Source organism: Juglans regia, chromosome 14, assembly GCF_001411555.2.
Source record: "Juglans regia cultivar Chandler chromosome 14, Walnut 2.0, whole genome shotgun sequence".
Classification (NCBI taxonomy): Eukaryota; Viridiplantae; Streptophyta; class Magnoliopsida; order Fagales; family Juglandaceae; genus Juglans; species Juglans regia.
In genome coordinates, this window is record NC_049914.1 from 11,586,001 (window position 1) to 11,608,855 (window position 22,855).

General features: G+C 36.8%; 1 protein-coding gene and 1 pseudogene across 3 annotated transcripts; both read left to right on the plus strand.

Moving 5' to 3' along the window:
* Positions 1–670: 670 nt before the first annotated feature.
* Positions 671–22,214, plus strand: LOC108990085 (E3 SUMO-protein ligase SIZ1-like). Of its 3 annotated transcripts, none has more exons than XM_018963935.2 (18): positions 671–839; positions 966–1,116; positions 2,816–2,896; positions 3,328–3,370; positions 4,183–4,252; positions 4,509–4,671; positions 4,815–4,945; positions 6,225–6,293; positions 7,066–7,153; positions 7,279–7,354; positions 7,481–7,554; positions 7,774–7,881; positions 12,636–12,794; positions 19,307–19,411; positions 19,517–19,597; positions 19,686–20,913; positions 21,389–21,786; positions 21,872–22,214. In XM_018963935.2, exons 2-17 carry the CDS (start codon positions 1,093–1,095, stop codon positions 21,523–21,525), a joined length of 2,637 nt encoding a protein of 878 aa, XP_018819480.1. In that variant the 5' UTR covers positions 671–839; positions 966–1,092; the 3' UTR covers positions 21,526–21,786; positions 21,872–22,214. The 3 variants fall into 3 exon arrangements, with proteins under 3 accessions (XP_018819480.1, XP_018819481.1, XP_018819482.1); XM_018963936.2 differs by having other exon boundaries at positions 675–878; positions 21,872–22,146; XM_018963937.2 differs by having other exon boundaries at positions 675–816; positions 21,872–22,146.
* Positions 5,711–5,830, plus strand: LOC118344621 (annotated as a pseudogene).
* Positions 22,215–22,855: the final 641 nt, after the last annotated feature.

The following is a 22,855-nucleotide window of genomic DNA, read 5'->3' on the forward strand; positions in this document are numbered from 1 at the left end:
AGTTTGTTAATACATCGATGGAGTTCTACATTTAAAAGAAATTAGAAAATCATTTTAAAAAAAAGAGAAAAAATAAAAAGCCTGGCAACTTGGATCTTGCGGGACTCGCTTGTTGTCCTGCTGTGCTTGGGTTGAACCAAATTCTTTTTGCTTTAAAGGTTTTATGCATCACAGTTTGTTATTGAAGCTGTCTAAGAAGTGATACAATTATAATTTTTTTTTTTATAAAAATAAACTCATATATTGACACAATTTCATAAAATACGTTGTTAAATTTATTTTATAATAAAAATAATTTTATAATTTAACGTATACATCACGTTACGTCAATTTATAAATTTATTTTTGTGACATCTCTATCTATAATAATTTATAAATTTATTTTTATAAAATCTCTATTAATAATATCACAAATTGAGTGATTATATATATTATATTTATATCCCGTTTTTAATTCCACTTTAATTGATATATTATTATTTAATAAAAACAAGAATTATATGCACTACCACGTTAGCTTAAAAGTAAAATAATTGCATAAGGCGTGTAAGACAATCTTTTTACACGTGAGCGCACCGAAACCCAACCCGGACTTGTCCGCGTGAAAAAATCGGATTGGAAATGGTGGATAGGTCCGAACGTCGTAGTTGGGGATTTCCTGGTTGGGGAAGTGGTGGGTCTCGGTCAAAAAGGAAACGCTAATCACAAACAACAGGACGGGGACGAGTGGGAAAGGGCACAAAAAAAGAAAAAGTCGGCGCGGCCCTTTTTTCCGAACCCTATTCTACACCATCAGCCTTCAATTCCATCACGCACGTAAAGATTCCCATCGTTTCTCGGTACATCTGGTTTCGATTTCGGGTTTTTTGGCGGAATTCGTGGGTTTCGTTTCTTTTTTTGCACCTTCGGTAATTCTGTGATTTAGTTTTGAAATCTGATTAGCTTTGGGTATGTTTTTGTACCAGATCGATTGTTTTTTTCCTGGGAGACTTTCGCTGGTTTTATTGGTTTGCTCTGTAGTGCTGTTAATCCGTGGTTCCGGCTTCAGGCTTTGTACTGGCTTGGGCTTAATTTTTTTTTGGCGTAAAAGAAATGGATTTGGCAGCTAGTTGTAAGGTATTTAGCCACTCTGAGCTAATTTTTGTTCTAATATTTCCCTTTATATAGTTTTTGAACTTCTACAATTTACCGGTTGATTATTTTTTATTAAAAAATACCAGTCGATTATGTTTGTGTTGATTTTATTACTGTTATTTTCGAGGTATGCTATGGAATCATGCAATTGTGTAGAATAGTTAATTTTCTGTTGGAGTTTATACTGCCACACCCAATCCTATTTCCATTCCACTGTTGGCACTGAACATTGAATCAGATTTTGTTTAACAAAAAGAATTCAAAGGTTGATGGACAATGCTATATCAGCATAATGAGAATTTAGTAAGTAACATTTTTCTTGCTATTGAGAATCTTGAGAATTTAGTACGTAACATTTTTCTTGCTATTGAGAATGTTGAGAACAAGTTAATGCAATGGTGTAGTGGTGACTCTCCTAGTGAAAGTAGCTTAAGATAGAGCAGTTTTGGCACATACTGATCGAGGCGCAAGCACATGTTTGATTTGGTTGCTAGTCTGCAAATACTAACTTTAATATTGGATTTTGTTGTAAACTCAAATGGCTTTACTTGCTGATTGATCAAAGGTATTGTTTGTCAGTTCCTATAGAGTGCGCGTGATGCTAGTTATGAGAGGAAAGGAAAGGAAAGGGAAATATTGCAGGAATGTGAATAAGTAAATTATCACCCATAAAGTATTTATATAATTGTAGTTTGTTATGCTTTTTTAATATAAATGATTACATCACTCGTGTTAGTTTTCTGTTGCCCCCCTCTTTTTTATTTTGTTTAGCAGCAAATAAGGTGTCTCATAGAGCTTTTAACATGCATTCAAGATGTCCCAAACTTAATCAAAATAAAAAAGAAAAGAAAAAGATGTCCCGAAAAATTAGTCTTCTAACTGTCCTCAAAATTTCAACATGCAATATATGCAGCCTCTTTGCTGCTTCAATAATTCTAATTTGAAGAAATCCTATTAGGAAATATGATAAATTTTGTCAACTTATTTACTTCATGTTTATTTTTCTTGGACCAAATGCCATGTCATCGTCCTGTGAATAACTTCCGGAGTCTGAATCGCAACCTTTGAGTGTCCATTAGAAAATGAACTTATTAACTACTTTTTTTTGTTTGAAGCAATGCATGCTTGGGCACCATATCTTGGAGCCTATAGTATGTGATTGAATAAGTCCTCCTCTATCTAATGTATTTTGGGGACTCTTTCTCGTTCCCCTTTGTCGAACTCTGATTTTGTATCATTTAGACGTCTTCTCGATATTATAATTTACTATACTGGTCTCGCAGAAGATGATGCATTGTTTGTAGATTTGGAGTTTCTGGGTTAATCTCTCTCTCCCTGTCATTGTCTTGGTGTGCTTGCAAATATGCAACTTTTCACTGTGAACAAGTTGTGGTATTGATTTCTTTCAAAATTGAAGCATATACTGTTAGTGTGGGAAAGAAGAATGGCTGGAATCTACGTGGTTAAGGGTCTTTTTGGATTTTGCTATTGTTAGCTTTAAGTATACTTGACCTTAAACCTGGAAAGGAAATAGATGTTCTATTTTTGGGTTTCTGTTCAAATGCTGTGTGCTTTTGGTGTCACTATTACCTGCAAGCTTTGGATAGGGTATTTTTAGATTGTTGGTCGGTGTTCTCTCATTGGAGTGATTTTTATATCAGCTTCTTGTTTCCCCTTGTAGGATAAATTGGCATATTTTCGAATAAAAGAGCTCAAGGATGTTCTCACTCAGTTGGGTCTTTCAAAGCAGGGGAAGAAGCAGGTGAGATGCCAGAATTACTTCTTTTGGTGCTACTTATAAACCCATTTCCTTAGTTAATGATGTAATTACATCAACTAATGAAATGGGTTTTTAAGTTTTGCACCTACATTGTGTATTTTTTTAATATGTAGAATAAAAAAAGCTCACTTAGTTTGGAATCTTTCCATTTATCTTTCTTTCACTTGCTGCCTTTGCACCACCAATAGGAGCTTGCTTAATTTGTAACAGTCTAGAAGGATAGTTATTTGTGGATATAAATTCGCTGGGTTTTCTGCTGAGATGATATTAAATTGGAAAAAGGTTTAGCCCTAGTCTCACTGATTCATTGCCGATTGATTTATGAGACCATGCATTAGAATAATTTTTATTGTCTCTTTTAGTCTTCTGATTCGATTTAATAATTTGACTTGTCCATGATTTATTGTGTGTAGAACCTTGTTGACCGGATATTAGCTGTTCTCTCTGAGGAGCCAGGTATAAGCCTTCTTCCATAGTATTCTTCCGTAGCTAAACTGGATATATTGTTTCCACCGAACTCACATGTTTTTTATGTATTTTCTTTTTTTAACTTTCCTACGATCCTCTATGTTGTCCTTTTATATGTTGTGGGAAAATGTCACAAATTTATACTGATTATATTGAATAACACTCATAAAAGCTTAGTGGAAATTTCTGCGATGCTTGATTAACCTTTTGATTCAATCTTCTGCATTGCAAAGATTTGTTGCTTTTTTTGTACTTGTGACATGTCTCCCCGATGCTTTCCCCCTGTGGTGGCTAGTAGTATTTGAGTAGGTTCTTATTTGTCCTGTTACTTTTATTTAGAATCTTGTGACCAATATACAAACCTGTAGCAATTATGATCCTGATATCGTAGAATCTCAAGATGTTGGAGACAAGCCTCTTTCTTTGAACAAACTTAATTCTCCCTCTCCATTGATGGCATAGAATCAAGTTTTGCTTTTTGGTCCCTTTTTTCAATTCATTTTCCAGATCTGTATCTCTCTTATGATGAGATCTTTGTGCTCATGCAACCAACTTTGCTCCTCATGTTACTTTGCTTCGGGTGTTTTAAATTGTTGTGGTGTGCCTTATTTCTTCTATTGGTGGCGGGGAAGTTGAATGCACGTGTCTTATCTGTAATGTGTCGGTCATCTTTGAATCATGTTGATTCTCACTATGCACTTATATTCTTCCAATTTTTTGCCTAGTTTCGTGATTCCTAAATTTGAATTTGCTTTTGATCAGTTTGAGAAAAAATTAAGTCAAATGTTATTTTTTTACAGTTTCAAAAATGTGGCCAAAGAATGGTGTTGGAAAGGAACAGGCGGCGAAACTTGTAGATGACATATTTAGGTTCGTCTTCTCTATTCGATACTTTTCTTCATTGTTTTTATTGGCAAGTTAATGATGGCGTGCTTTTATTTCTACTCATACTTTGTTTTAGTTCTGTAAAATGTTATGATGCATCATTCTCACAGCTATCCCATGTATTGGTTTCTAATCTTGCCGTAGTTTATGCTTCATAATGATTTCTGTCTACTCAGTGGTACTTAACTCTTAATTTTTTCCACCTCCCACTCTTTGAATTACATGTCTCTTTTTTCCCCAGAAAAATGCAGGTCTCTGGGGCTACCGATTTAGCATCAAAGGGACAAGGTATCTCAGATAGTAGTAATGTGATAGTTAAAGCGGAGATTGATGACCAGTTTCAATCGGATACAAAATTTCGCTGCCTTTGTGGGAATTCATTGGAGTCAGAGTCAATGATCAAGGTATATTTGATATTTTGGATTGCATTTAGGTTGTTCAATTTCTTTCAGAATGATATAAATAATAAATATGTGAGTAACAATTCCTCCTAACTTCTTCAATTGATTGGTAATGCCTTTTATTGTCACCCTTTTGTAATTGGCAGTGCGAGGATCCGAGATGCCATGTGTGGCAACACATTGGTTGTGTTATAATTATGGAGAAACCTACGGAAGTGAATCCCCAAGTTCCTGACTTGTTTTATTGTGAACTTTGTCGACTGAGTCGTGCTGACCCGTATGTATATCATGTTCATTTTTGTTTATTGTACTGTATATGGGGAGGTGGGCACTCAAATGACTTTTTTCCTTGGCATGTGACTATTTCGGTCTTTACTATACCTGATGGCAACATCATTTTTTCTTTTGTTGTTAGGATTTTGTTTTTTTCATGAGGGGAGGGGGGTAATTCATGTATTAAATATGCGCATGCATGAGTTTATTATATCATGTAATTTTTTTTATATTTTATGTGACCTGTGGTTCTTATGTACTTGCTTTCAGTTGGTCTTTATTATTTATAATAGCCATATCCCAAACATTTTTAAGTTCCGACCAGTGTGCAATTAAAGGCCTATCATGTTTGATCCAGCCATCAGCATTCTCTCATTTAGTTGTAGAACCTTTCACATGCATGTTAGAAAAGTATCATACAAGTTGTGAATTATTTTTAAATTAGAAAGTTGGTTGGGGATTGAGCAATAATAGCTTTCTTGTGTGGGTGTAAAAACTGGATGAGATATGGTACAATAGGGATCCTCTGATGCAGTCACTCTATTTCTCAATTGAAAACTCGGGTTAATTAGGAAGAAGTTCTAAAAATTTTGACCAGACATTACGGTTAATACATGTGCTAGGCTGTCCGGATTCGAGATTGCTTAAAATAGAATTGTGCAAGTGATGATGTGCAAAAGTGCCTATTGGTCGGTGGAAGTGGAAGCAGGAAACTCGGTACTTATGATTTATTTATATATTCAAAGTTTTGTGTTATGTAAATTATGGTGGGTGCGTTCATACTAGCACTAATGCACCGAATCCCATCAGAACTCTGCAATTAAGCGTGCTTGGGCAAGAGTAGTACTTGGATGGGTGACCTCATGGGAGACCCCTCGTGTTGCTCACCTCCTTTACCTATCAAGAAAAATTCTGGCATTGTTAATGTAGATATGACCCATGGGTGAATAAGAGGCTGTGACATTTGAGATGATGAGTTGAGCTGGTGGGTGTTTAATTTGGATGGTATTGGTTTTGGATATGGCTTGATGTAGAAGTAGAGCTGTTTGGGTTTAAGCCATCTTACTAGTTTTTAGGATTCTCTGCTGTACTCACTTTCAACTGTAACTTGATGTGCTAAAGTCAATAGTATTTGCATGCTACCTCACTGTGCATTAAGTTGTCGTGTGTAACCTAGTTGTTCTTCCTCCCCCTGCCCCCTTGTTATGGTGTGCAACTTGCGTTTTATGAACTTCTGCTCCTTTTGTGTTTATAATTTTTCTAATGTGTTAATTTGTATACAGCTTTTGGGTTACAGTGGCAAACCCTTTATATCCTCTGAAGTTGACTACTACAAATATTCCAACTGATGGGTGAGTGGGTCAGGCAGTTTTTAATCTTTCCTCTGATGTTGGGTCTTTATTGATAATTTGGAAGTGGAGAAAGTTGGAAGTAGGAACTCAGTTTAATTGTTGAAAGAAAAAGAAAAGGATTGTAGTGCTCAAAAAAAAAAAAAAAAAAAAAAGGAAAAAGAGAAAGAAGGAAAGAAAGAAAATGATTGTAGTTATGCAGACGTATTGTTCTCCTTGACTACAACATTAGATTTGGTTCAGAAATAGTTTTTCTGCTAATTTTGTTTTTGATTTTTTTATTTTTTGTGACACAATATGCCTATTTGTAATTACCTATTAATCACGAGTCATTCTAGTGCTTCCAAATAAAATGTTAGCTGTTTAAGCCAGGGATGTAACAGGATTGATTTTGATTCTGTTCACTGAGCTAAATGAAAGATGCCATTAAAATCTGGCTTCATTTTCTTCCCAAATTTAATCTGGTCATATTGTGAACATAGCTTCACATCGTCCTGGGAGTTTTAAGGCAATCTTCACTTGTTATCATCACTTCCCTGTTATCACTTTATATTTACCTTTTTGTCTTGATCCTTTTTGTGATTTGTCTCGTACAAACCCTGTGCAAAGTCTTGTTATCATCACTTCCCTGTTATCACTTTATATTTACCTTTTTGTCTTGATCCTTTTTGTGATTTGTCTCGTACAAACCCTGTGCAAAGTCTTGTTATCATCACTTCCCTGTTATCACTTTATATTTACCTTTTTGTCTTGATCCTTTTTGTGATTTATCTAGTACAAACCCTGTGCAAAGTCTGGAGAAAACGTTTCAACTCACGAGGGCTGACAAGGACTTATTGGCAAAACAAGAATATGATGTTCAGGTTGGTTTGATTGTTTAGCCAATGATGGATTTTACACCATAGTTATTGTATAAAATAACATGCAATGAACTCATGACCTATTCACTTATAGTTGTGTTGATTTGTGCATAATGATACTTCACTAGGCCTGGTGTATGCTTCTGAATGACAAGGTTCCATTTAGGATGCAGTGGCCGCAATATGCAGATCTTCAAGTTAATGGTATGGGGATCTAGTAAAAAACTTTGCATTTTTTGCATTAGTGTATGGTGAATGATTGTGCCTTTAGGTTCTGTTTAAATCATAACTTTTGTTCATGTCTTGTATATGCCTATAACCCACCTATAGGCATGCCTGTACGTGCAATCAATAGACCTGGCTCACAGCTGCTTGGAGCTAATGGTCGTGATGATGGTCCAATTGTGAGTATCTACCTGTCCTAGATAGAAACTTTTTCTTGTAGTTTTCAACATCTTTGTTATGGTTCACTTAATGTGCTTATTCCTCTATGAGAATGCTGTGCATGATTGAGACTTGGTTCATTAGTACATCACATGTTCCAATTAGAAGATTAATATAGAATTATTGTGGTTCTTCCTTTGATTTTTTATTTAATTTATTGTTGTACTTTTTTTTGTCAGATCACGTCGTACACGAGAGACGGAATTAATAAGATTTCCTTAACAGGATGTGATACTCGCATATTCTGTGTAGGTGTTCGAATTGTAAAGAGGCGTACTGTTCATCAGGTAACATTGCTTGTTCCTTCAGTATCTTCTGGTATTGGATCAGGAAATTGCCATGCAGTACTTTAGAATGCTATTTTTATGGGATTTTGGAGATGGAGTTTGGAATGATGTACTTTGGAACTGCATGGTCATTTATCTTGAAATGAAAGTAAAACATGATGCCCGTTCATGTGGTTAGAAATTGCATATATGATGCATTGATCATTAATCTTTCATATAAAATCTGATTTATTGGTGTGTCCGATGATTTAATTTTTTATAATTTTTCCTTGATAGAGTGAAATTATGTTTACCTTTCTAACGCCCCAATGGAATGCCCAAACCACATGACTTATATTCCTAAAGGACTAGTCAATAATACAATTGGAGCCCCATTGGATCATTATAAAGAGCAAGAACTTCTCATTCGGATCTCATACACCACTTACCTTATCCTCTTATCATATGGAGTATCACAATCTCCCCTTCTTAAATTTCCGACATCCTCGTTCGGCCCATCTGTCGTAGGTGACATGGCTCAAGTCACACGTTTCTGGTTGGGATATACTCATACCATTTCTAACAACCCAATGGAAGGCCCGAACCACATGACTTATACTCTAAAAGGACTAGTCAATGATACAATTAGAATCCCATTGGAACATTATAAAGAGAGGCCCATGGATCCTTCTACTGCAGTTTGGTTAGAGAGGCCTTTTGAGGAAGATGACGTTCTTAATGTAGTTAGGGTCATGTCCAAGGATAAGGCCGATGGTTTTTCTATGGCATTTTTCCAAGCTTGCTAGGATATCGTGAAGGATGATATTATGAAAGTTTTTGATGAATTTCATTCCTTCAGAAAATTTGAAAAAAGTTTTAATACAACTTTCACAACTCTTATTTCTAAAAAGGTGAGTGCTGTTGATATGAGGGATTTTCGCCCTATTAGCTTGGTTAATGGGGTTTACAATATCAGCTCTAAGGTGCTAGCTAACTGCCTTTGCGTGGTTTTGGACAAGATTATAACAAAGCCTCAAAATGCATTCGTGAAGGGAAGACAAATCCTTGACTCGGTATTAATTGCTCATGAGTGTTTTGAAAGTAGGAAAAGGATGGGACAATCTGGAATTTTAGTCAAATTGGACATGGAAAAGGCTTTTGATCATGGAAATTGGGATTTCCTTCTCTACTTGCTTGGGAGATTTGGATTTGAGGAGAAATGGTGCTCGTGGATAAGACATTGCATTTCGATGGCAAAGTTCTCTTTTTTGGTGAATGGCTCTTTGGCTGGTTTTTTCAATAGCTCCCGTGGATTAAGGCAATGAGACCCATTATCTCCTTTCCTTTTTATCTTAATCATTAATGCCTTGAGTCATATGATTGAAATGGTAGTTGTAAGAGGTTTTATGTCGGGCTTCAAGGTGGGAGACGTCTCTAGGGGATGCATCATGGTTTCTCACCTTCTCTTCATGGATGATACTCTAATTTTCAGTGATGCTAACAAGGATCATCTTCGTGCTTTAAGAGCTTTATTGTTATGCTTTGAAGCTGTCTTTGGACTTAGAATCAATTTAAATAAGTTTGAAATTGTTCCCGTGAGCAATATTTATAATTTTGCTAATATTCTGGATTGTAAAGTATCTTCTTCCCATGAAATATCTTGGGTTACCTTTTGGGGCTCCTCATAAATATGTGGCTGTTGGGGATGGGGTGATTGAGAAGATTGAAAGAGACTAGCTGGATGGAAAAAGCTATATTTGTCCAAAGGGAGAAGAGTTACATTAATTAAAAGCACCTTGTCTAATTTACCCACTTATTACCTCTCTCTTTTCCCTATTCCAGCAGGGGTGGTTAAAAAAATTGAGAGGATTTTTAGAAATTTCTTATGGGATGGCATTGGGGAGGAACGAAAATTTCATTTGATGAGTTGGAATAAGGTTTGTACTCAGGTGTCTTGTGGAGGTTTAGGTGTGCGGAATCTAAAGCTTTTTAATAAAGCTCTTCTTGGGAAGTGGCTTTGGAGATACAACAATGAGAGAAATGCATTGTGGAGACAGATTGTAGATGCTAAATATGGAAGGATGTGGGGGAATTGGTGTTCTATTGATATAAAAGGGGTATTTGGGGTGGGTTTATGGAAATCCATTTGATTGGGATGGGGCGATTTTGTTAAAAATATTAATTTCAAAGTGGGGAGCGGGACTAATATTCTCTTCTGGCACGATGTTTGGTATGGTGATTTACCTCTTAAATTAGCATTTCCTAGTCTTTTCAAGATTGCTGAAAACAAAGGGGCTGCTGAGGCTGATTCATATTTATTCTCTAATAACATGCTGAATTGGAATGTGGAATTTACTAGAGATTTACAGGACTGGGAAGTGAGTGAAGCTGCTGATTTCTTTGTAAAACTTTATGATTCGAAGATTGATCTGATCAGGGAGGACAGGATGTAGTGGGTTCATGATAATAAATCCAGATTCTCGGTGAATTCCTATTACAAGGTGTTAAATAGACATGATAATAATACATACCCCTGGAAATGCATTTGAAAAGCTAGAGTGCCCAGTAAAGTTGCATTCTTCTGCTGGTTGGTGTCGCTGGAGAAAGTTTTAACAACTGATAATTTGAGGAAAATGGGTTTATATGTGATGGATTGGTGCTTGTGCAAAAAGGATGGCGAATCAGTTAATCACCTGTTTCTTCATTGAGAACTGGTGACTGCTTTATGGAATGAGTTATTTGCAAGGGTAGGCTTTGCTTGGGTGATGCCTTTTCAAGTAGTGGATTTCTTGGCTAGTTGGCTAGGCGCTGCGGGATGTGGAGGCAATAAAGCTGAATGGAGGATGATTCCTTTGTGTTTGTTCTGGTGCCTATGGCTGGAGAGAAATGGGACGTGCTTCGAAGATTGTGAACGCACAATGGGGGAATTTAGGGTTTTTTTCTTTAGAGCTTTAAATTTTTGGGTGAACAATCTAGTGAAGGACATGAATATCTTGTAATGCTTTATTTTAATTATATTTTGCTTTAGTTTGTATTTAGGTGTATTCTCATGTATACTCCCTTAGTACTTGGGCTATTGCCTATTTACTTGGAATAAAATCTCTTATTACCTATCAAAAAAATAAAATAAAGAGCAAAAACTTCTCCTTCCCAAGCAATGTGGGATCCCATACACAACCTACCTTATTCTCTTATCATATGGGGGTATCACACCTTTATTTCTTACCTCTCACTTCATCTCTAACAATAAAATGAGTTAGGTTATATATGGATAGTGAGTTTGAGATTAGATGAGTTGAGATGAAAGTTGAAAGTTGAATAAAATATTGTTAGAATTTTATTTTTTAATATTATTATTGTTTTGAGATTTGAAAAAGTTGAATTGTTTATTGTATTTTGTGTGGGAATTTGTGAAAGTTGTAATGATGAGATAAGATGGGTTGAGAGCTCCTCTCAATCCATACCGAGCCTTAATCTGAAATTTCTTTATTTGCAAGCATCTGATTATCCCAGCAAATTGCTGTAAATTAAAGCAAGAAAATCTATAACACCCTAAGGGAAGGCCCAAGCCACATTTAGGCGATTTTCCAAAAGGACTAGTCAATGGTACAATTGAAGCCCTGTTTGAATCCTTATAAAGAGCAAGAACTTCAATGTAGGACCCCATACACCTCATATACTCACTACTTGGTGAGGTGAATCACAATTTCTCCCTTAAATACCCAACATCCTCATTGGGTTATTCCATCATATGTGGCATAACTCAAGTCCCACACTCTTGGTTGGGGTTGGTTACGATACTCTATTTGTAACACCCTAAGGTAAGGCCCAAGCAATGTGGGATCCTATCCTATACACACTACTCAGTATGGGGTATATCATAAAATCACTTACAGAAAAAGCAAGAAAATTCTTGTTGCTATTGCTACTGATTCTGATCTGAACGAGATGAGGCACATTCAGCTTTTATAGCCTTTTGATATATTCTGATTTGTTTCTATGGTATGCTGGTGCTTGGGTCTAGTGCTGTATATCTTTATCGTACTATCTTTAACTTATGCTACCGAGTGTTTGTTTTTCCTGATCCATTCTTCTATATCACATCTGGACACTTTTCCAGTAATGATAGGCTTATAAAACTCTTGTAAATATGGTGCTATCCTACCTCTCTGGGTGTCTTTTTCAATGTATACTCAGCCATATATCTGGTTTTTTCTTTTTCCCTTTTATCCCAAGGAATGTATCAATAGTTATGTTATGGTTTTTCATCTTGCCCTTCTCTGGTTCTGTTAGGTATAGCTGAAAAACTTGATTGTGAAACCATATGAGCTTCATACAGTAATTTCCTAGATGGGCTTGAGGGTACATTTTTTTAAGGTTCTCAGTCCTTGACTTTGAATACAAGAAGTTTTCTTTTGTTCTGGGATCATGATATCTGTTCTGAACTTATATAAAAAAAAAATGTTATCTGTGTTCTGAACTTATATATAAAAAAAAATGTTATTTGTTCTGATACTTCCTGAACTATAATGCTTCAGGACAAGCATTATGTGCACTGATGAGGCATCCTTGGTTGTTCTTTTTGTGTTTTCTTATGACATGTTTTGTTGAATGATTGTCTTGCTTGAATAATTTCTCTGTAAGTTTCATATTCTTTTTCTTCACGTTTTGAGTCATTGGTAAAACTTTTTTAACTGATATTTATGTTGCTTGGAATTTACCTACCATTTTCTTAGTAATATCTGAGTTTATGTTATTTTGCCTCGGTCGTCTAGATTCTCAGCATGATTCCCAAAGAGTCTGATGGTGAGCGTTTTGAAGATTCTCTTTCTCGCGTTTGTCGCCTCGGCGGTGGAACAGCTACAGATAATGCTGACAGTGACAGTGATGTGGAAGTTGTTGCGGATTATTTTGGTGTCAATCTACGGTGTCCAGTAAGTTGCTCTTCAGAATTGTTGATGAAGTGGAAATGTTTTCTTTGATTTTGTTAAGAGTATGGCAGTACTCACAGGGAATATAATACATTTAGGTAGTGCAGTACACTGTTTAATATTTTTTTACAAGTATATTATTAGTGTATGTGCTGCAAACTGAGTCTCTATCTCACAGTTGGAATATAAAGAACTAGGTTTTTTAATGCATGTTAATGATTCTCTTCTCAATGCTTCTGTATTATTTTGACTCAAGATACCAAGAAATTATCTTAATGCTACCGGTTGACTGATAAATGAAAGTGCCTAATCGAGCATTTCACCAGTGCATTATCTTGATTGTATTTTAAAAAAATCTTTTAGATGAGTGAAGCTTTCATTCTTATTAATAAACAATATGTATTTGCTTTTATTAATTTCTCCTTTCATTCAATAAAGGAGCTATTGATTTGAAATTTCATTTCTTTCCATTGTATATAGTCTAAAAAATTGGTCTAAAATTATAGTAATTTGTCTAAAGAATATATACCTATAAAATGAAGTCTAAAAAATTGGTAATTTGTCAATGTTCAACAAGCTTCTAAATTAATTTAACTGCTAAGGGAGGAATTTAGTTTCTTTTGGTTCTCAAATTACACTTTCCCCTTCTCTTTTCTGAATAGTCTTTTGACGTTTAATTTGTATATGAATATAATTTTTTTCTTACCACTTTGGGGCTGGTTTGGATTCATTGATGAGATGAGATGGTTTTAGATGAGAGATGAAAGTTGAAAAAATATTGTTAGAATATTATTTTTTAATATTATTATTGTTTTGAGATTTGAAAAAGTTGAATTGAGATTTGAAAAAGTTGAATTGTTTATTATATTTTGTATGAAAATTTGACAAAGTTGTAATGATGAGATGATATGAGGTGAAAAACTTTCTGAATCCAAACAGGGCCTAATCATGCAAAGTACTTTGAGATGTTTCTGTTAAGGTTTTTTGAAAGAAGCAGCTCAACTGCTTGGAGAAATTAATGGATCGTCATTTATATCCCATATCTAATTATCATAAGGGTACATTCAATATATGGAATGGGTATTAATATTCTTTTAGGATTAGGAATAAGTATATTTATTCTTTGGTTTGGTGACAACACTGTCTTCACTAGATTGTGATTAAAATTCTTAAAATTCCCAAGACCATTTTTTTCCAAAAAAAAAAAAAAAAACAACCAAAAATTTCTATTTTCTTAAAGAGTGCAAAAACATTTTGGACATGGTGGCCAACCACCCACACAAAGCCACGGGGGTGGTCAGACTAGTTTCGAGGGTGGTCTGACCACCCCATGACTTTGTGCTTTGGGTGGCTGGCAACCAAAAAGTACTACAGTTTTTTTTTTGGAAAAGATGTAAAGCTTTTCTTAATTCTTTAGTCCTGAGTATTTGAGCTATGCCTTTTGCCTTTTTTTTAATAATAGAATCGTCTATACTTGTCAACAAAATTCAACACCTTGGTACTCTCTTTCTATTCTTATTTCAATAAAATTTACTTTTACCTATAAAAAAAAAAAAAAAAAAAAATTCAACACCTTTGTTTTCCTCATTTATAGGAATAGCTATTCCTAGCCATCGAAATGGGATAGCTACTCCTATTCCTTGAATAAAAACAAAAGGAAATTATGGGATATTCATTCCATGCCAGGGTTTGCTTAATGTACCATTTACCTTGTGAAGTATATGGACTGATGTCATTTACTCACTTTGTTTCTTCTGTATCATCTCTATTAAAGAAGGTATTTTAGGATTTTTTGTGGAAGTTTTCCTTCAGCTTATAACAAAATGATTTGTTGTGTAAAGGCTTGAGGTGAATAAAGAGGATGTTGAAGTTCCTTCTTCTCTTTATAATTCTAATTACAAAAATGTGCTGCATGCTGTGCGCTGGGAGTGTTACAAGAGTTGACAAAGTGTGCCATTTAAATTCGAAGAGGCAAATGGTCAAGAAAATTCTAGGGTTACTGGGTATGCCTGAATGCCAATTTCCCTGGCACACTATAAATAAGAAGTATTTTTCTTCTGTTATCCTTTTTAGGATTGTGGGGCGAGAAGGGGGTCCCAAGGATAGCAATAGTTTCCTTAAATTATATGAAAGTAGCCCCGAGTGCTATTTTCAGAGATAGAAAGGGATGGGGGGGAAGATGTGGGGTCTTCTCGGCTGCTAGTTGTTGCAAATGACCCTTCTGAGGGGGATGGAAGCTTTATTTGCCTTGTGGAAGATCTTGTTGTGCCGATGAAGACCCAGTGGACATTCAGAGATGAGATGGACCGGGGGAGATCTGATAACACTAAAATACCTGCTGCCAGACCAGGTTAATGTCTCTGATGGGGTGTTGCATAAAGTAAAGGAGATCCAGCACTGTGTTGGAATCGAGTGAGGGTTTTGAGGAACAATTCATGGCTTTACTAACAACCATTGAAGTTGGACATGGCCAGTCGAAGAAGTCAGATTCTAAAAAACAAAGGGAGCTAAAGAGGCTAACATGGTCTCTAAACTATGAGGGCAGTTAAAGTTCAAGTAGAGAGAGCTAAAGGGTGGAGGTCAGCTCCAGCTTTATGAAGCCCCAGATTGTTTCTTGGAATGTCCGAGGGCTCAATGTGGCAAATAAATGCCTTCGGGTGAAAAACATGCTTCGTGAGTGGAAGGCAGACATAAGTGTGTTTACAGGAAACTAAGCTGAAATTTATTCCCAGGAGAGTTGTCAGGAGTTTATGGAGCTGACTTACATGGATTGGGTTTATCTTGCTTTTGACGGGGCTTCAGGAAGTGTTTTGGTGATGTGGGATAGAAGTGTGGTGGAGAAAATGGAGGAATTTATTGGAGAGTATATTGTGGCATGTTCCTTTAGGAATGTTGATGATAATTATTTATGGGCTTTTGCTGGTATTGACGAGCTGAATATGAACAACAATAGAAGAATCCTATGGGAAGAACTTGCTGGAATTCATAACTGGTGGAATCTACCATGGTGCATAGGTGGTGATATATTACAAGATTTCCTAGTGAACGTTCTGGTGACAGTAGATTACGACCAGCGATGACAGAGTGTATTTTCGACTTGGGTTCGATGAATATTCCTCTCGTGGGTGGTGCTTATACGTGGTCCGATAATCATACGTGGTCTAGATTGGACAGATTTTTAGTATCATCAGAGTGGGAAACTCATTATCCTAGGCTTTGTCAAAAGAGTAGCCTCGTTTATGTTTGGATCATTTCCCATTATTACTAGATTGTGGAGGCATTCAAGGTGGGTGTCGGTATTTTAAGTTTGAAAATGTGGCTGAAAACTGAAGGTTTTGTAGAAAGGGTTGGGCATGGTGGGATTCTTATCAGATTAATGGCACTCCTAGCTTCATTTTTGCAGGTAAACGAAAGCTCTAAAAAATGATTTAAAGCTATGGAATATTCAATCTTTTGGTGATGTAGGAGATCGTAAAAAGGCTATGCTAGAGAAGCTTCAAGAGGAAGAGAGGACACAGGAGGGGCAAACTCTTTTATTGACGAAGCATCTCTGAAGGCTGAGTTAAAAGGTAGAATTAGAAAGGGTGGTGTTATTGGAGGAGATCTCTTGGCTTCAAAAATCAAGAGCTTTATGGTTGAAAGGAGACCGTAACACAGTTCTTTCACAAATCGGACAACTCCCATAGGAGAACTAACAACCATTGAGATGTTGAAAATAGACAAAGTGGAATGTATGGAGGCTCTTGTGATTAGGGAACATGTTGTAGGATTTTTTGAACACTTGCTTTCTTAACAGGTGGGATGGTGCCAAAACTCGATGGACTAGCCTTTGAGTCCATTGATCCACATTAGGTTTTGTGGCTGGAGAGGCCTTTTGAGGAATTAGAGGTCCACACCGTGATAAGGAGAATGGTTCAAGATAAAGCACCGAGCCCCGCGGCTTTTCCATGGGATTTTTTCAAACTTGTTGGGATGTGGTGAGGGTGGATTTGATGAAAGTGTTCCAAGAATTCTTTTTAGTATGGAATTTTGAGAAAAGCCTTAATGCCACATTTATAGCACTCATTCCTAAAAAGATTGGGGCTTCGGAGGTGAAGGATTTTCGACCCATCAACCTTGTGAATGAGATATATAAGATTATTTCTAAGGTGCTTGTCAATCGTCCAAAAGGTTTTGGGGAGAATTATTTCAAAACCCCAAAATACTTTTGTTAAAGATAAGCAAATTCTGGATTCAGTTCTCATTGCTAATGAATGCCTAGACAGTAGGCTAAAATCTGGCCACCTGGGAATCCTATGCAAGGTAAATATGGAGAAAGCGTATGATCATGTTAACTGGGAGTTCTTACTGTATGTACTTGGGAGGTGTGGTTTTGGGGAGAAATGGTGCTCGTTGATTAGATGGTGTATTTCAATGGTAAGGTTTTCAATATTGGTAAATGGTAGCCCGAATAGTTTCTTTAATAGCTCTCGGGGCCTAAGACAAGGAGATCCTTTGTCCCCACTCCTTTTTGTTCTTGTCATGGAGGCACTTAGCAAAATGATTCTTGCCTTGTGAATAGTGGCTTAATTGAGGGATTCTCGGTGGGTGATCCTATTAGGGGCACTACTAACCTATCTCATTTATTGTTTGCAGATAGGCAGAACAAAACCAAGTTCGAACATTGAGGACATTATTACTTTGTTTTGAAGCGGCATCCGGCTTGAAAGTGAACTTTGATAAATCAGAATTGGTGCCAGTTGGCAATGTTTGTAACATCAGGCAGTTGGCTAGTATCCTTGGATGTAAGGTTTCCTCTCTTTGCCTTGAACTACCTTGGTCTTCCTTTGGAGGCAGTTGCAAGATCTATATATCGATTTGGGATTCAATGGTGGAGAAGATTGAACGCAGATTCGTAGGTTGGAGGAGATTATATCTCTCGAAAGGCGGTAGGATCACCCTTGTCCAAAGTACTCTTTCTAATTTACCAATGTATTTTTTTATTTGTATTCCCAATTCCAGCAAGTGTGGTGAACCGTATTGAGAAGCTGTATTGTAATTCGCTTTGGAGTGTAATAGGAGAAGAATTCAAGTATCATCTAGTCAAGTGGGATAAGGTATGTTCTCCAGTCTCTTCAAGTGGGTTGGGCATTAGAATATGAGGATCTTCAATCGAGCTTTGCTTGGGAAGTGGTTGTGGAGATATATTATGGAACTGGAAGTCCTATGGAAGTCAGTGATTGATTACAAATATGGGGGCTTTTTTTGGTCCCGAGGGGGGTTGCACTAGGGAGGTTCACGGGGTTTATGGAGTGGGAATTTGGAAACACATTCGAAGAGGGTGGGGGATCTTTAATCGGCATACAAGAATGGTGTTGGGCAATGGATCTAGAATAAAATTCTGGACTGACCTATGGTGTGGAGACTAAGCCTTAAAGGATTCATTTCCACCAGTCTTTAGGATTGCAGGTGAGAAAGATGCTTCAGTGGCTAATTGCATGGAGTTATCTGGGGACCTAATCCTGTGGAACGTGAATTTTACTAGAGCCGCCCAAGATTGGAAAGTTGGCAGCATTGTGGAGTTCTTTGGTCTTCTATACACCATGATGTCGAGAACCCAAGGAGTAGACAAGATTGGTGGATTCCCACCGGTAAAGTTACATTCTCGGTCCGCTCTTTCTATAAGTCTCTTACACAACCACAGAATACGGAATTCCCATGGAGAAAAATATGGAGAAACAAGGCGCCTCCCAAGCGGCATTTTTTGTATGGACAACAACATTAGGTAAGATCATGACGATGGATAATCTACGGATACGTAAGGTGATCATAATAGATTGGTGTTGCATGTGTAGGAAAAATAGTGAAACTGTGGATAATTTACTGTTGCATTGTGAGGTGGCCGGAAAGTTATGAAATGAAGTGTTTAATAGAATGGACTTAGCTTGGGTTATGCATGCCACAGTGACAGAGCTCATGACCAGCTGGATAAATCTCAATGGTGTGGAAAATGGTCTCTATTTGTATCCTGTGGTGCCTATGGAAGGAGAGAAATGACCGGACATTTGAAGACAAGGAGCGCTCACTAGAAGAACTTCGATTATTTTTTGTTAGCACTCATTTTCTTTGGGCCACAATTGTAGATTTTCGTGGCCTCGATTTTCATAATTTTCTTGTTTCTATTGCTTCTCTCTGAATAGTGACCTTTTGTATACCATCTTGTGTATTTGGGCTATGCCTATTCATATCAATATAATTGTTTACTTATAAAAAAAAATAAAATTATTGTGTATTTGGGCTATTATGCCTATTCATATCAATATAATTGTTTACTTATAAAAAAAAATAAAATTATTTGCACGCACCATTTTGAAAAATTTATATTAGGTATGTTGGTCATAAATATACATTTGTTTTTATCTTTTCTTAGTTTTGTAGCAGTTTCGAAGTTTTATATGACTTAAATGCTTGATTCCAAGGTTTTAGTAATTGGCATTTGGAATTTATGACTATTAACTTTTTCATGTAATTTATAGATGAGTGGTTCAAGAATGAAGGTTGCTGGAAGATTCAAACCTTGTGCTCACATGGGCTGTTTTGATCTTGAGGTCTTTGTGGAGCTAAATCAACGTTCTAGAAAGGCAAGCCTCAAATACATGATGGGATATTTGTTTTTTTTTGTTGTTGTTTTTGGTCCTTTTTATAGTTATTTATGTGTCTAAATGAACATTGGATTTTGGATGCAGTGGCAATGCCCCATCTGTCTCAAGAACTATGCGTTGGAGAATATCATTATTGATCCTTACTTCAATCGTATTACATCTATGGTATTACCTTTTTTTTGCATTCTGAAATTATTTGTCACAAAAATGTTGATGAGATGAATTAACACTATGTACTTCTCTTGTGGTACAGATGAAGTTCTGTGGAGAAGACGTAACAGAGATTGAGGTGAAGCCTGATGGCTCTTGGCGGGTAAAGACTAAAAATGAAAATGAACGGAGAGATATGGGTGATCTTGCGCAGTGGCATTTTCCTGATGGTACTATTTGTATCCCTGATACACCAGTTAGACCAAGAGTGGAAATGTTGAAGGAGATCAAACATGAAGGTATTTCAGAAGGTCATACTGGTTTGAAACTAGGAATAAGGAAGAATCGTAATGGCTTATGGGAGGTCAGCAAACCTGAAGATATGAACACCTCTTCTGAGAATGTATTACAAGAAAGGTTTGCAAAGTATGAGCAGAAAGTTATTCCAATGAGCAGCAGTGCCACTGGAAGTGGTAGGGATGGTGAAGATCAAAGTGTAAATCAGGATGGAGGTGGGAATTTTGACTTTGCTACCCCCAATGGGATCGAGATGGATTCGATGTCTTTGAATGTTGATTCAGCATGTGGATTTCCTGGACGTAATTCCTCTGCACCAATAGGGAGTGCAGATGTTATTGTTCTGAGTGACTCAGAAGGAGAGGATGACATAATGATATCTTCCGGAACTGTCTACAAGAACAATCCAACTGATGTTAGTGGGGTAACCTTTTCTGTTCCCCCTTCTGGGATTGCTGAAACATTTCCAGAAGATCCTACTCTTGGTGTGGGTGGAAGTTCATGCTTGGGTCTTTTTAATACTAATGATGATGAATTTGGTATGCCTCTCTGGTCACTACCTCCCGGAACTCAAGCAGGCCCAGGTTTTCAATTATTTAGTTCTGATGTAGATGTGCCAGATGGCCTAGTGGGTTTGCAGCATGGCTCTATGAATTGTTCTTCCTCAATGAACGGCTATACATTGGCTCCAGATACTGCCATGGGATCTGCTACCCTACTACCAGATCCTTCTATTGGTCACTCTGATGATACTGACATAATTGATGGTTTAGTTGATAATCCCTTGGGTTTTGCTGGGGATGATCCGTCGCTTCAAATATTTCTTCCCACAAGACCTTCAGATGCATCAGTACAGACTGATATGAGAGATCGGGTTGATGTGTCAAATGGTGTTCATACTGAGGATTGGATATCTCTTAGTCTTGGGGGTCATGCCAGTGGCAGTAATGGCAAGTCTGCATCTCCAAATGGTTTGAATCCGAGAGAGCAAATATCATCCAAGGAGGGTGCCTTGGATTCTTTGGCGGACACTGGTATGTTCCCATTTGACTTTAATTTAGCTTCAGACTTAACTAAGAGATCACATCCTGATAGGCTGTTTGGAGAAATGCTTCAGCTGTGATCTTTTATGCAAGTGCACGTTCTTTTTTTTTTTTTTTTGTGACATAACTGGTCACTGGTGGAATTTGGTTAGAGAGATTTTCTGGTAGCTTTGGAAATTTTCCTCCAGACATATCTCTCAGGATTTGATACCACATCTTGACATCAGAATGCAACGTTAGTGTTTACTCATTTGTGTATTTATTTTTTGTTTTTATTGTGTGATGTTTTAGCCTGGAATTTAAGAAACTCTTCTGTCTTTGATCTTAACCTGCTGCATCTGCATGTGAATGCAGCGTCAGGGAATTTTATTTTGGAAGCAGATGATATTGCCTTTTCTGTCTTGTGCATTTTTCCCTGTTTATCCTTTCTGATAGTTAGGCTGATGTTCTGTCCTCCCTACTGCAGCTTCTTTGCTTCTTGGTATGAATGACGGTAGAACCGACAAGTCAAGCAGACAACGATCAGATAGCCCTTTCTCATTTCCTCGTCAAAAACGTTCAAGGCCGCGATTGTACCTCTCTATTGAATCAGACTCCGAATAGAGAAACTGGACCTATTTTGTCGGCATTTGAACTTTTTCTGGATAGAAAACATAACTTCCAGTGATCTGTCGCATAGGTCTTAGGACGAAGTTCAGGATTAGTAGTCAGAATGTTGACAAACATTTTGGTGTGCATTGATTGGCAGTTTCAAATGTGGTCTAATGATCCATGGCAGAAGAAATCAAGAAAATTGTTATTGCCTAGTGCGAAAACTGTGCTAGCACCTGCAGAATTTGTTTTCTCCTTTTGTTATAACAATTGGTAAGTTACCGGTCTTGTACGTCATTTCCATATGTTTCTGTTTAGGCTTAATAAACCGTGCTTCTAATGACCATTGGTTTGACAGGTTCAGTTCATGCTTTTCTGTTCAATCCCCCCCCACATTGAAGATCTGCAGGTGCAGTGCTGGTAATTTGTACAGCAGATGGTAATTTTGTTCTGGATAGATGGAATTAAACCCATTGGTTTAAAACCTTTGGGTTTTGAAGGGGGAGTCCCCCTTAGAAATACATATATCTGCCGATTTGTCTCTGTTTTATAATGAGACCAAATAGCCTGTAAATGATCATTCGAATCGAGCTATTTATAGAGAAATTCATAGTTTATTCAAATAGACCTTTACTTGAGTGTCGCATATCTGAGAGGCAGACCACCCTGGTGGTTCAATAATTTAAGATGATTGATTGTAAGTATTACTCTCTCTCTCTCTCTCTCTCTCTCTCTCTCAAGCAAATTGGAACCGCATAAAAGTATGGTTTTGATTTGTGTCATCTACCACCACTTCACAGCAACGGCTTGCAAAACTTGGAAACCTTTCCAATGCTTACATTTCTCTGTAGCCATGATAAGCCTGATTAATTACTGAATTTTCGGAAACTGTTTGGATCCGAAATTTAGGAATGCATCGAAATTGAGAATGCCTTCTGAATTGATTCTGAATTGATTATAAAGTATTCCTTTAAGTCAACTTTATGGCTTCATGTGAACCCTTTTCAACCTTTGAGATTGTTGAGTCACGTTGGGGGAGTTGGTCTCGGGGTTTTGTTGAAATTAACAGTGTCTTTTTTTAAGTGTTGTTAAAGCTTATTTTCAAGTAAATGACTTGGAAATGCTTTACAAACTTGAGAAAGTGGAGGCACATCTAGAAGTCATACTAGCATTTTGAGTTTAGCTGCTTTTGAGAAAGTGTGAATATCAGATCTTTTAAAATAATGGCGAGAATGAAATATGGATCTTTGGATGTCATTGTAATTGTAATTGGATCGATAAGCTTTTGAGTTGAAAGGTAAGATCATGATTTAGGGATGGAAGAGCGTCTGGAAACGAGTTT

Excerpts from the sequence above, each read along its gene's own strand:
- LOC108990085 (XM_018963935.2), top strand. The coding sequence starts at position 1,093 with ATGGATTTGGCAGCTAGTTGTAAG. Across the intron at positions 3,371-4,182 it reads TGTTCTCTCTGAGGAGCCAG|TTTCAAAAATGTGGCCAAAG; the intron begins GTATAAGCCTTC and ends ATTTTTTTACAG. Across the intron at positions 20,914-21,388 it reads GGATTCTTTGGCGGACACTG|CTTCTTTGCTTCTTGGTATG; the intron begins GTATGTTCCCAT and ends TCCCTACTGCAG.